The sequence below is a fragment of the Orbicella franksi genome, chromosome 8, assembly GCF_964199315.1.
Source record: "Orbicella franksi chromosome 8, jaOrbFran1.1, whole genome shotgun sequence".
NCBI classification, from domain to species: Eukaryota; Metazoa; Cnidaria; class Anthozoa; order Scleractinia; family Merulinidae; genus Orbicella; species Orbicella franksi.
The window spans coordinates 16,726,846-16,738,965 of NC_138152.1; the positions used below are offsets into that span (position 1 = coordinate 16,726,846).

At 38.3% G+C, this 12,120-nt stretch overlaps 1 protein-coding gene and 1 long non-coding RNA gene across 2 annotated transcripts in view; one reads left to right on the plus strand and one right to left on the minus strand.

Moving 5' to 3' along the window:
* LOC145494698 (uncharacterized) overlaps positions 1-12,120 on the minus strand; it is a 43,240-nt gene that overhangs the window by 21,869 nt on the left and 9,251 nt on the right. Inside the window, exons 3-4 of the mRNA XM_081474257.1 lie at positions 8,798-9,220; positions 7,269-7,502 (exon numbers count right to left, since the gene is read on the minus strand). Of these exons, the coding sequence (XP_081330383.1) occupies positions 7,269-7,502; positions 8,798-9,220 (657 nt within the window). The remainder of the gene's footprint in view (positions 1-7,268; positions 7,503-8,797; positions 9,221-12,120) is intronic.
* On the plus strand, positions 1,729-7,142 carry LOC145494877 (uncharacterized). Its single transcript, XR_014050335.1, has 2 exons — positions 1,729-4,928; positions 4,992-7,142. It is a non-coding gene; the product is annotated as an uncharacterized LOC145494877 (long non-coding RNA).

Sequence of the window (12,120 nt, forward strand, 5' to 3'; positions counted from 1 at the left end):
GCTATCTGGAGTACTTTTAAAGCTCTGTAGGTTAATTTGAGGTTGCACTAAAAAACAATTATCTGTTCGGTTATTCTAGGGGAACTTAAGAGTCCCAGTCCATAAAAATGGAAAATAACTCGGCAAGGGTCGAAAATTCGATTTCGCTCATATTTTCATGGTAGATAGGCTAGGGCATGATAAAAACTACTGGATAGTTTTTTTGGCAAAATATCCTTTTATTTCAAAGAAATATGCAAATTACCAAATTCCGTTAAAATCGTCATTTGACGCACCATTTTGTTAAGCAAGTTTGAGAGCCTCGCATGCAACACTACATCATTCTTCCTTCTTTAAAACACTCAAATATTTTTGTGCAATGTTTAAATGTGTACTGGGTTGATTTTAGGGAAAGTTGCGTTGTCGTTTTGGGTGCAAAATAATTAAATTTCGAAGACATGTATTTCATTCACTTAAAAGTACGTCGTGAATATAATTAATTTTCACCATGTGCGAAACCTTCAAATGGATCAAGCTTCTGGTGGTTGAATTGCAGAAGGATGGTCTACAGATTCCTGTAAAAATTTCTTTGGGCAAATGATTGTGAGCGACGCGAGAGCTTTTCAAAGTACGTCAAAAATGCAAACATTTGGCCATCCGTCGTCAAATTTCAATTTACGGGTTAGACGTATATTTTAGCATGCGCCACATGACTTGACCTATGTTAAGTTGAAATAGACACAGAGCTGATAATTTCGAAATGTTCTAACCTCATTTGCTGTAAAAGGCAGGTCCAAAGCCGATTTGCCGTGTTTCTCTCACCATTCGTCGCACATAAAGCAGACGTTTGCTTTTGTTTACATAACGTCCCATGTACATCGCCAACTGTCAACTTATTTAACGGTCGAATACCATGAATCTGTGACCCTCTTTCGACACATATGATCACCACTGCATCTAAGTCAAAAACGGCTAAGTCATTTGTAGATAGTTGCTTGCTTTGCACTACACCAAACTATTACGTTTGATCATCATGGTTTGATGGCTTGAATCCTTGCTTGAAGCGGTTCCTTGTTCGTCACGCAATGCTGTCATCCCATTTTACGGGGTAGGGGTAGGATAATTTCTATCCTAATACGTAAGGCTCTGTAAGGCTTGGAATCGCTGGGAGCACACAATCGTGTTGAGTAGGAAGAGATTGAATTAAGAAATGAAAAGAATGAATAGTTTACCATTGCCCCTGTTGTTATCTTTTACTCGACCACCGCTACCTACATGCCCTGCGTAATACTGTAACGCTAAACTCATACCTAGGTCTTTTCGCGCTATGCAATTATTTTTGGTTTATACATGTAATACAGTGGGCTACCCCCGGGGAAATGGGTGGTAACCGCTTAATGGGGCTAGCCGCTTAAATAGAGGTTGGTGTACCTTGAATATTTAATTTTTCACCATCTTTCTGCGCAGATGAACATCACTGCATCTAAGTCTACAACGGCTGAGTCATTTGTAGATAGCTGCTTGCTTTATGCCTCTCCAAAATATTGCGTTTGATCGATTGCTGACCATTGTTGATAAGCGTGTCGGCGCAGCACAATCTTACAGCCGTTATTTGTTCGTCACGCAATGCTGTCACGGCATACGCTGCACATTATAATCTGTTTTGTATAGAGTACTCTCAGGATAAGTGAAACAATTTAATCATTGTTCATCTGTTTGTTCATATGTATAATAATATGTGTATATTTATATAATCGTGTTCCATAGTGTACGTTGCGTCGGTCCAAGTCACGTTTGTTGTACGTTCTGACGTTTCAGACAACAGCTGATAAAGCTAGTGCCTGTACTCACTAGAATTTTGAGAAAACCGCCATAAACAAATTATAGATCAACGAAGCAAGAACTACCTGAAATAAAAATAGGAAATCACAACTTGTCTAATTCGTGAGAAAAACAGACTAAATTTAATTAGTAATTACGTGAGTAAATAGCCCTGGCCATGCCATTTTATTTGGCGTATTTTGTTTGCTTGGTGGCGAGGCATTGGTATGTAACAGAAAATAGTGGACTGTTGTCAATACAGTCCAAAATTATCGTCAGTAAAATATTGTAAGTAAAACACCTATTGACAGGTTACCTCCGCGGCCACCATTTGGTCATTCCGATAAGGGTTTCATTATTGTCTTTACCCCTATTAAGCGGCCACACAAAATTTAAGAACTTTGTTTTGGAAAGGGCGATGGCAGATAAGAGTCTGAAACTGAAGTGCATGACGAGTGATAATTCAAACACACGTCTATCATGATTGTCTTGAATTGACTCCATGTTCGCCAAGAAATTTATAGCCCGACAGTGAAAAATTAAATATTCAAGGTACACCAACCTCTATTTAAGCGGCTAGCCCCATTAAGCGGTTACCACCCATTTCCCCGGGGGTAGCCCACTGTATTACATGTATAAACCAAAAATAATTGCATAGCGCGAAAAGACCTAGGTATGAGTTTAGCGTTACAGTATTACGCAGGGCATGTAGGTAGCGGTGGTCGAGTAAAAGATAACAACAGGGGCAATGGTAAACTATTCATTCTTTTCATTTCTTAATTCAATCTCTTCCTACTCAACACGATTGTGTGCTCCCAGCGATTCCAAGCCTTACAGAGCCTTACGTATTAGGATAGAAATTATCCTACCCCTACCCCGTAAAATGGGATGACAGCATTGCGTGACGAACAAGGAACCGCTTCAAGCAAGGATTCAAGCCATCAAACCATGATGATCAAACGTAATAGTTTGGTGTAGTGCAAAGCAAGCAACTATCTACAAATGACTTAGCCGTTTTTGACTTAGATGCAGTGGTGATCATATGTGTCGAAAGAGGGTCACAGATTCATGGTATTCGACCGTTAAATAAGTTGACAGTTGGCGATGTACATGGGACGTTATGTAAACAAAAGCAAACTTCTGCTTTATGTGCGACGAATGGTGAGAGAAGCACGTCAAATCGGCTTTGGACCTGCCTTTTACAGCAAATGAGGTTAGAACATTTCGAAATTATCAGCTCTGTGTCTATTTCAACTTAACATAGGTCAAGTCATGTGGCGCATGCTAAAATATACGTCTAACCCGTAAATTGAAATTTGACGACGGATGGCCAAATGTTTGCATTTTTGACGTACTTTGAAAAGCTCTCGCGTCGCTCACAATCATTTGCCCAAAGAAATTTTTACAGGAATCTGTAGACCATCCTTCTGCAATTCAACCACCAGAAGCTTGATCCATTTGAAGGTTTCGCACATGGTGAAAATTAATTATATTCACGACGTACTTTTAAGTGAATGAAATACATGTCTTCGAAATTTAATTATTTTGCACCCAAAACGACAACGCAACTTTCCCTAAAATCAACCCAGTACACATTTAAACATTGCACAAAAATATTTGAGTGTTTTAAAGACGGAAGAATGATGTAGTTTTGCATGCGAGGCTCTCAAACTTGCTTAACAAAATGGTGCGTCAAATGACGATTTTAACGGAATTTGGTAATTTGCATATTTCTTTGAAATAAAAGGATATTTTGCCAAAAAAAACTATCCAGTAGTTTTTGTCATGCCCTAGCCTATCTACCATAAGAATATAAGCGAAATCGAATTTTCGACCCTTGCCGCGAAATTAAGAATTTGTCTGATTTTTACAGGCAGGCACTCTTAAGTATTCTCGAATTTATTAGGGCTTTTTTGTTCATTCCCTGAAAACCCTGTCTTTTCCTCAATGAACCTTTCACATTGGCTAAGTAACTGACGTCTGCTTGTCGGAAGAGAAACGTCGCTCGTTTTCGGTATTCGATACTCGTCCGCATCATTGTTCAGTTCAGCCCGACGTGGGGACCTTTTTTCGTGCAGGAGATTTTAAATTTGATTCAGGCCTTTGTAACTGCTGTGTTGACGCTGTATGACGTTTCAAGCTGCTTTTTATTCTATCAGGCGTTGTTAGCCGAGCAATCATGTTCAAGACTAGTCTTTTGTTACCTTTTGTGGCCTTCAGGGAGAAAATGAAGATCATCTTCAGCTGGTACCGCGCGGACAATGTTGAGGTGAACCCTTTCTTCCTTAATTCCCCTGGATATTGTAAAAGATCACAGTCGATATCCGACAGAAATTCCTCTCTTGATTTCCTATAATTCATTCTGATTTCAAAACTGCAAAAGACAAAATGCCCGTACGCGTTGCTGACTTTGCTCTTCTTCAAGTGTTTGCGGAGTGACGCCAAAACGTGCCCAAGTGGGCGGGTAAACTTTGAAGTTTGATTGTCAAAACTTTGAATTTTGATTGACCGCAGTTGCAAGCGCGGTAAGACCTTTTTTGAACGTTTCCTCCACTGGGCTATTCCTTTGTAATAGCTAGTAGTTACAGTGTGGTTACGGCATGTATTTCAGAAAATTTATTGAAAAGTTCGACTGATCGTGTGACAGGAAGTCACGCCAACATTTTACCAAATTAGGTTTGATGTTAATGACAAAGCAAACACACTTCAATGTAGTGAATGGGGTTGACAAGCCTCCGATTCACGACTCCTACGATTTGTGACATTTGAAAAAAAAGCTCAGAAACAAAAAAGATATTACCCTCGACCCTCGACCCTCGACCCTCAACATGTGACCCTCGACCCTCGACCCTCGACAAAAAGATAGACTCCATTTCATGCTTTGTTTATCACAGTGCCAATCGGACTCTGCTATAACAATTCAAAAACGTTCTGGGCACATGATCAGGGGGCACAGCCAGTAGAAACTCACGTTTACAACTGTAACACTTCCTCACATTTGTCCAAATTGTTCCCTTTTCTTTTTCTTTGTCCGCCATGTTGAATTTTCAGGCGGATTACTGCTGTACACTCGTTCCCAGACTCCCGTTCCCGGTTCCCCGTTCCCCGTTCCCCGTTCCCCGTTCCCCGTTCCCCGTTCCCCGTTTTCCGTTTTCCGTTCCCCGTTCCCGGTTCCCCGTTACCAGTTTTAGTAACTAACATCCGTTCCAAATATAGTGGAAAACTGGTCGCAGAGGAGAGGTGGTCGCTTACAAGAGGTGGTCGCAACCAGAGTTTCCACTGTCCTGTGTAACTCAGAAAATCGTGCACACTTTGATTTGATTCTGAAAGGTTAATTGTGCACTAAACCAATCACAATAAAGTTCAGGACAAGCAAGAAAACCTCGAAACCACAACTAATTACCGCTGCTGTTTGTGGTTTAGTTTTCTCACGGTTAATTGCCTTTTTCCATTCTACGCAAAAATATTCCATAAATATTTTAGGTTTTCACGTTTTTTCATAGTATTAATATGATGTTTTGATAATGCAAGCAAAATGTTCAATATTAACGATTTGAATGCAAATTTCACAACTTTAAAAATGACATCCAACGTCATGAAATTTTGTAGTTTGGCTAATTACTTCCTTCAATGACTTTATTGGGTCCGGACCTGACATGTACGCTATGTTCACTATGTCCTCAAATTTGGAGACAACTGAGAATTCCAGAGTGAACTGACTACATTTTCGCGTAGCTTTCGGCACAGAGGAGATTATTGACAGCACAAAAAGAAAACTGCATGAGAAAAAGCAACAGCTCTACTCGTACGGCATGTAAATAAACGTATCTAGAGAACACTGCAGTTAACTCGCACGAAGAACACTTGTGCACTTTCATGGAAGCCCGTGTCCATCAAGGGCGGAGGTATAAGAAATGTACAGGGAAAAGTTCTAAGCGGTTAATAGCAGAGGCATCTTCGAAGGCTAATGTTTATTTTTGCGGTGCGTTTCCCAAACGAAAAATTTAAGCAGTCGACACAAGTCAATTTGGTATTTTGCGCAGTCTCTTTAACGTTTGTTATTGCCGCTTTTATATAAATTTTATGCCTGAGGTACTTATCTTTTCTTCACCGAAGATTATTAAAATATATATATTCAAGATTTTTCATGGAGTCCACACAATTCCTAACGTTTCGCAGTGGACTCAGATCCGGTCCTGGAGTCATTTGCGGTACAATTTGGGGATCATTTGCAGGCCCGTAAAGTACCAAGATCATGTTTTGTGGGCGTGGCTTGAAATTTTTTTCACCCCTAAGAGGTACCAATTCTGAGACAAAATTAAAATTCAGTTGATTTTCAAATGTCTCCTGCCACACTTTTCGGCTCAATACCCTAAAAGATCCCGCTGTGGACATTTTGAGGCTGAACACCCTAAGACATACTAAAACCCCTTTTAAAACCCCGAAAGGGTACGACGAGTACCCCCGTCCTTTTTATACGAGAGTTCTCAGCCTCAGGATCCCAACAGCAACAAATCAAGATCATAACTCGGGCGTCGGATTAGGCTTCACTCTTTATTTCAAAGACTTCAAACTTCTCTGAGTTAATGAAGTCTTCACTGTATGCACAAGTTTTAAATAGGTTTCCAGTACATTATTTTGTCAAAATTATGGACTATGAAGTATGAAGTTTAGTGAACTTAATTAGACTGTCGTGAACATCCTGCTGTTGTTTTCAAATTTAACCTCCTTCATATGCTGACATTATACCAAAATCCTTTAGATTTTTAAGTTGTCTGCTGAGGTGATTGGCTTGGTTCAACCCTTGACTTGACAAACAAACTGAATACAGTTTTGTTATAAAACAGTTATTTTTATCTCAGACAACAGTACAATTTTTACGAAACTCGGAATGAAAACTAGACACAGCTTACAACTTACGCTACTTTGTTATGTATGCAACATTTACAAGAAAATACACTATTATTGTACTATAGTTCTTGTTTACAAACTGAACAGAGGTACAGTGTACTTGCTACAGTATATCTGAGCTCAACAGTTAGCATCTTTATATGAATATCACTATTCACACACACACACACTTTATGCATTATACATTATTGATCCTACTGCTGGAGCCGTTAATGCAGGATTTCAGTGAACATGACATTAATTTCATAAAACTTTTGCTTACCTATAGGCTAGTGAGGCTACAATAGCTATAGACAGGAATGTAACCAAAATGCAACAAATGAAACAATTTTCGTTTTTGGAATATTTAGTATGGCCATAATAAGCTTAACCCTGTCATAATTATCTCGCACCCACAGCAAACAACAACGCCAACAACAAGAACAAAAACACTACAGCTGTAACAACTAAAACTGTATGTTGACTCTAACATTGTTCAATCTTAATTTAAAAAAAGTAGTTACATGTATCGGGCAAGATCACCTCAATCAAATTATCTATGCAAAAAATGGTCTTACCTGCAGGAGAACTATCCAACACACACAGATCAAAGGCACCATCATGGCCTGCTCTATACAGCTGACATAGTCCTACGTCCCACTGAACTAATGCCATGTTCTCTGGTACACTGGAAGAATCCCCTCCGAGTTCAACAACTGTTCCAACAAAACCTTCTTTGCCATTGCTTACATCCACATTCCAGCTGGGACCACACACAACACGAAGCCCTGCACTGTAACACTTGGTACCTTCTGCATACAGGGAAAAAATAATTCAACAACAAAAGTGACATCACTAACTTTACTATAGTTCCAGTATATGGTATATAATAAAGCTGGGTTAACTGAGTACAGTACCTGAATTGAGAAATACAGTAATTTACAATAGATGTTAAATAATTATTTTTAACATTTAAATTTGGTGAGATGACCACTAAAAAATTTGGCAAAATGAGTTGTTCACTCCACTGATTATGCATATTTTGAAATACAAATTTAATCCCTACCGATTATACGTCACCCACCCACTCCCCTCCCCCCCCCCCCCCCCAGCACGATCAGCCCTCCAGAAAAAAATAGCCTGCAAACAGGCTCCTTGCAATGGCAGAAAAACGAATTTGGCTAGCAAAGCATGCAGGATGGGCGGGGGATCCTGTAAACATGCTATTGATGACTCCGTTCCATGATACCAGAATCTGGTATCACGATCTGATTGGTTAAATTGCTGATTGTTGACAGCTTTAAGATAATTGTTTGACAGATCTTGACAAAGACTTGTAAATTTGAGTAATTGTTGTCAAGACCAAAAATGATGGCATCTGCGGGCAATGCACAGTTTATAAACGTGGAACTCTAGGAAGCTTTGAGAAATCCCTCACTACATTTTATCCATACTTCTGGTTTGAAACTTGAGCCAAAGCAGCCATTCACTCAAGCTATGCCTGGAAACTGTGGCTCATAAGTGTAATGCTTTTGGCAGTCTACCCACTAGTTTCAGGAAGTCTGTAATCTTTCATTTGTAATACCAGGTCTAATTTTGACAGGTCTAATTACCTTCTTAATTGATTTGCAACAGGCTAATCACCAAGGATGGATTAGCACATCAAAAACAAAGTCTACAGGCTCTCCCGCCTCACCCTGCTTGCTTCGCTCACTGAAAGATTATTTTTTCTGCACTTAATTGGAGCCTGTTCGCAGGCCTCTGAAAAGCTTTTTGAAAATTTATAAGTCAGGGGCTTTATATTATCAGAATGTTAAATCCAACTGTAGCATCAATATTGGCATGGGCTTATTTTGGAAGCCAGGGCTTGTTATCACCTCAAGGATTGCTTGTGTCTGAGAATAACAGGGCTTCATTCTTTTTGGGAAGATTTATTTTTGGGAGTGGGGACTTAATTTTAATCAGAATTTATGGTAATGCTCATGTGATCAGCTGTCTATAAATACAATTCATTCAGCAACCCTGATTTATTGTTCCTAAAACTAAGAAGCACTAATTAAAAATGAATAAATTTAACAAAGAAAAACAAATTAAGCAAGCAACTCACGCAAGTGTTTTGTAAAATAGCATCTGCATGCCAAGTAGTCTTCTTTGTCAATAGTTGTTTTCAAGGTTAAGGACTCAATGTCAAATTTTCTTCTGATTTTCTCGGTCACAAGGCAACTCTCTGCTGCTTCATTGAGGTGACCTGATTGGTAATTGGTCCACAGTCTTTCTAGAATCTCCAATGTACGACACTGTACCACAAAAATCAGACTGCTTGACTTAATCAGTTTTATGTGTAGACTAAAAGCCCCCGATAAAAAAGAATTGAAGGCTTTCAGCCCTTCTTGCGTGGAAATGTCATTGGTAGCAAGATAATCCATAGCTATTTCCCTCATCACTTGTGGAAACTCCTGTTGTCTCTGGGATTGGTTCTGTGGGTTTCTGGTACAAATACTTTCTGGATTGATTTCCATGGAGAGAATTCCTGTAGATGTAGGCAAAAAAGTAATTTTATGTCAAACCAAATCATCTCATATTTGTATGTGTTTTCTGCGTTAAAGGCTTGAAACCTAAGTATTTCACGTCAGTTAAATTTTATTTAGTATAACGCATGCAGCGATCATGGAAACATAATGTGTCAACTTCGCTCCCTGATCTATGCAAGTGCATTTCAGAGTGATACCCCAAAAAATGTTAACTAGTATAATTATTTCCATTCCTGCATAGACACATAAAGTGGCTTAATTAGCAGGTAATGTTCTTTTTAACAAGGCAAACAGGAACTATATACCAGTTGAAAACAACAACAATGGCAACAACAACAACAACAACCAAACATTTTATTTTGCCAGATTACAAGGAAAGAAAAAACTGCACAAAAACATAATAATTTTAACTTGTTTGGCAAAAAAACTACTCAGGACAGAGAGAAAACTAAACAAGCTGCATTTCTCGCTCAGTAAATAGACAAAAAAAAATGTTTTTCTTTGGTTGTAACATGCATAATCAAGAAGAAAAAAAACAGAAAAAACACACACACCAAAAAAGAGATGCAAACAAATAGTTCAGTGAATGATGAAAAAAAAGGAAGAAGAAGAAGAAAGAAAGAAAAAAGACAGACAGACAGCCAGACAGAAAGAAAAGACCAAATTCGTATCTAGTGCTCGGTGTTTGGAATGAAAAAAAAAATTAAGATAATAACACTAAGTTAGCATTAACAATTATAATAAGAACTTTCTTAAGAAATGTTTTTCATCATAGCTTTCTCGAGGGAATGGAAGGATAAACTTTTTTGTTCAGAACGAAGCAATAAATCCGCGGTTAAACTCAATGTTTTACCTTATTTTAACTAGGAAAACCCTCCATGGCGAATACTCGACTTACACTCTCCAAAAACCGCGTGGAACTACGTAAAAGTACTTGACATTTGATCCCTGTCACTCAATTCTAAATAAGGTACATGTAACACAATGTCACGCTCTCCTGAACATTTTTAATTCTTCATCCAAATTATTCCAATTAACCGAAGGACCAAAGAAGTGCAAACTAAATTTGCCATAACTATTTCTAACATGATCAATACAGTAACTTGATTTTGATGCTTCCCCGGTATTATGATAATTCGTGCTTAGATGATGTCCATGAGAAGAAATTATCAAAGGCCTTAGGCAGCAAATTATGATCCGTATGATGATACAGAGACATAATCAAAATGGCTTTTAAGCCAACTCGAGATATTTGAATTAGATCAAAAACATTTTGAGAAGTTTGCATCTTGCATGACACGGCATAAATTTCTCAACAATCAGTAATTTACAAAAATAATAATCATTGAGCTTATATTTAGGACAGTTGAGCTGTTTTGATTGTTACTACTGATAAAGTAATGAGCGGCAACAAAAAACTGAATGTGTTATGTACATGTACACTGTACTTAAGTGGTAAAGAACTATCAATAATGAACTTAATTTCTATCAAAGGTGAGGAAAACTTTTACGTCTAATGCCTTTAAAATTATCCTACAAGTCTAGGGCTATTCTGATATGGATGGTTCTGTTCTTAGGACTTGAGTTATTACAAACAATTCATTCCTTCTTTGCAATAAAAAAATCCTTGAATCAGAGGATCAAAATTACTCACACAAGGGCAGGTCCCAAATTGACCAAATTAGCAAATCACTGAAAGGTTTTAGAGCTGCAAACCATGCACTTTGTCAGATGACGTTTACGAGTATCATGCACAAAGTGATCTCCTGACCTCATGGGGAGAGTGAGAAAGAAAAATCCGTCCCGCATCGAAAAAAATATCCACGAATAGATAACAAGACCAGTAAAACAAGTCCTTTGGTTAGCAAATTGAGTGATTTCCCGCAGAAAAAAAAAACTGTCATTTGAATCTGTAATCACTCACTGTAAGCTGGCTGTGAGAAGTCATTTTACCGTGCAGTGGGCATTCAATTAACTAGGGATTTATACCTAAATGTAATGAATTTTATATATCTTTTCCCTCATGAATAATTCATAAGTGTCACATTGGTAAAGTGGTAAGGTTTATGCCAAAGGCTCAGATGTTGGCAGGTTGAGGTCAGCAGTTCAAATCCTGTTGCGGAACTCTCTGGGTTTTTTTTCCTTAGAGCTACTAGCTAGCAGATTGTTTGCCTTTATATAGGTACTGGAAAATAAAAATGTTCAAGCCATAAAGCAATGTAATTATAAAAGAAAATGAGATGGTATGGAAATCTGAAATCAGGTTTGTGGAAGAAAAACACTTCTCAAACATGAAATTTTCGGTTAAAAGCCACTGTCAAAGCGACCGATGGATTACATTCTACACCCACCTTTGTTGCATACCAAATATTATTATTCTTTAATTTGGGAGCACTTATTCAACTCCAAACACCAAAGATCAGTTAACTTGCTTTGGCAGCCTTTTGTTTCAAAAATTGTTCACAACCCATCAACTGACTGACTGACTGACTGACTGACTGACTGACCAAGTGAGTGAATTATTTCTTCCCCAACTAACTGCTGTAACTCATTCTCACTACACTATCACTTGTTAAAAAGGGCAGTATATGAATAGCCACCAGATCCATGAATTTAATTAGGCCTAATTGTGAAAATAAAGGGCTCAGGAGTGCGCATCAAGCTTGGAAAATGTAATTATTCGTACTGCCTTTGACAGGTGTGGAAAAAATTTTTATTGGTTTCTTAGCCTTTTGTTTATTCTAATTAAACACAATGGCATGGTGCTGTCAGTGAAACATACTTTTGACTCACTCACAATCACTCATCCTCATCGTCCTGGCTGGGATGATGACTAGCATGAGTTGACTAGTAGATAGTTCAGAGGGCCAGCAACTAAAATCAACCAAACAGATTGCTC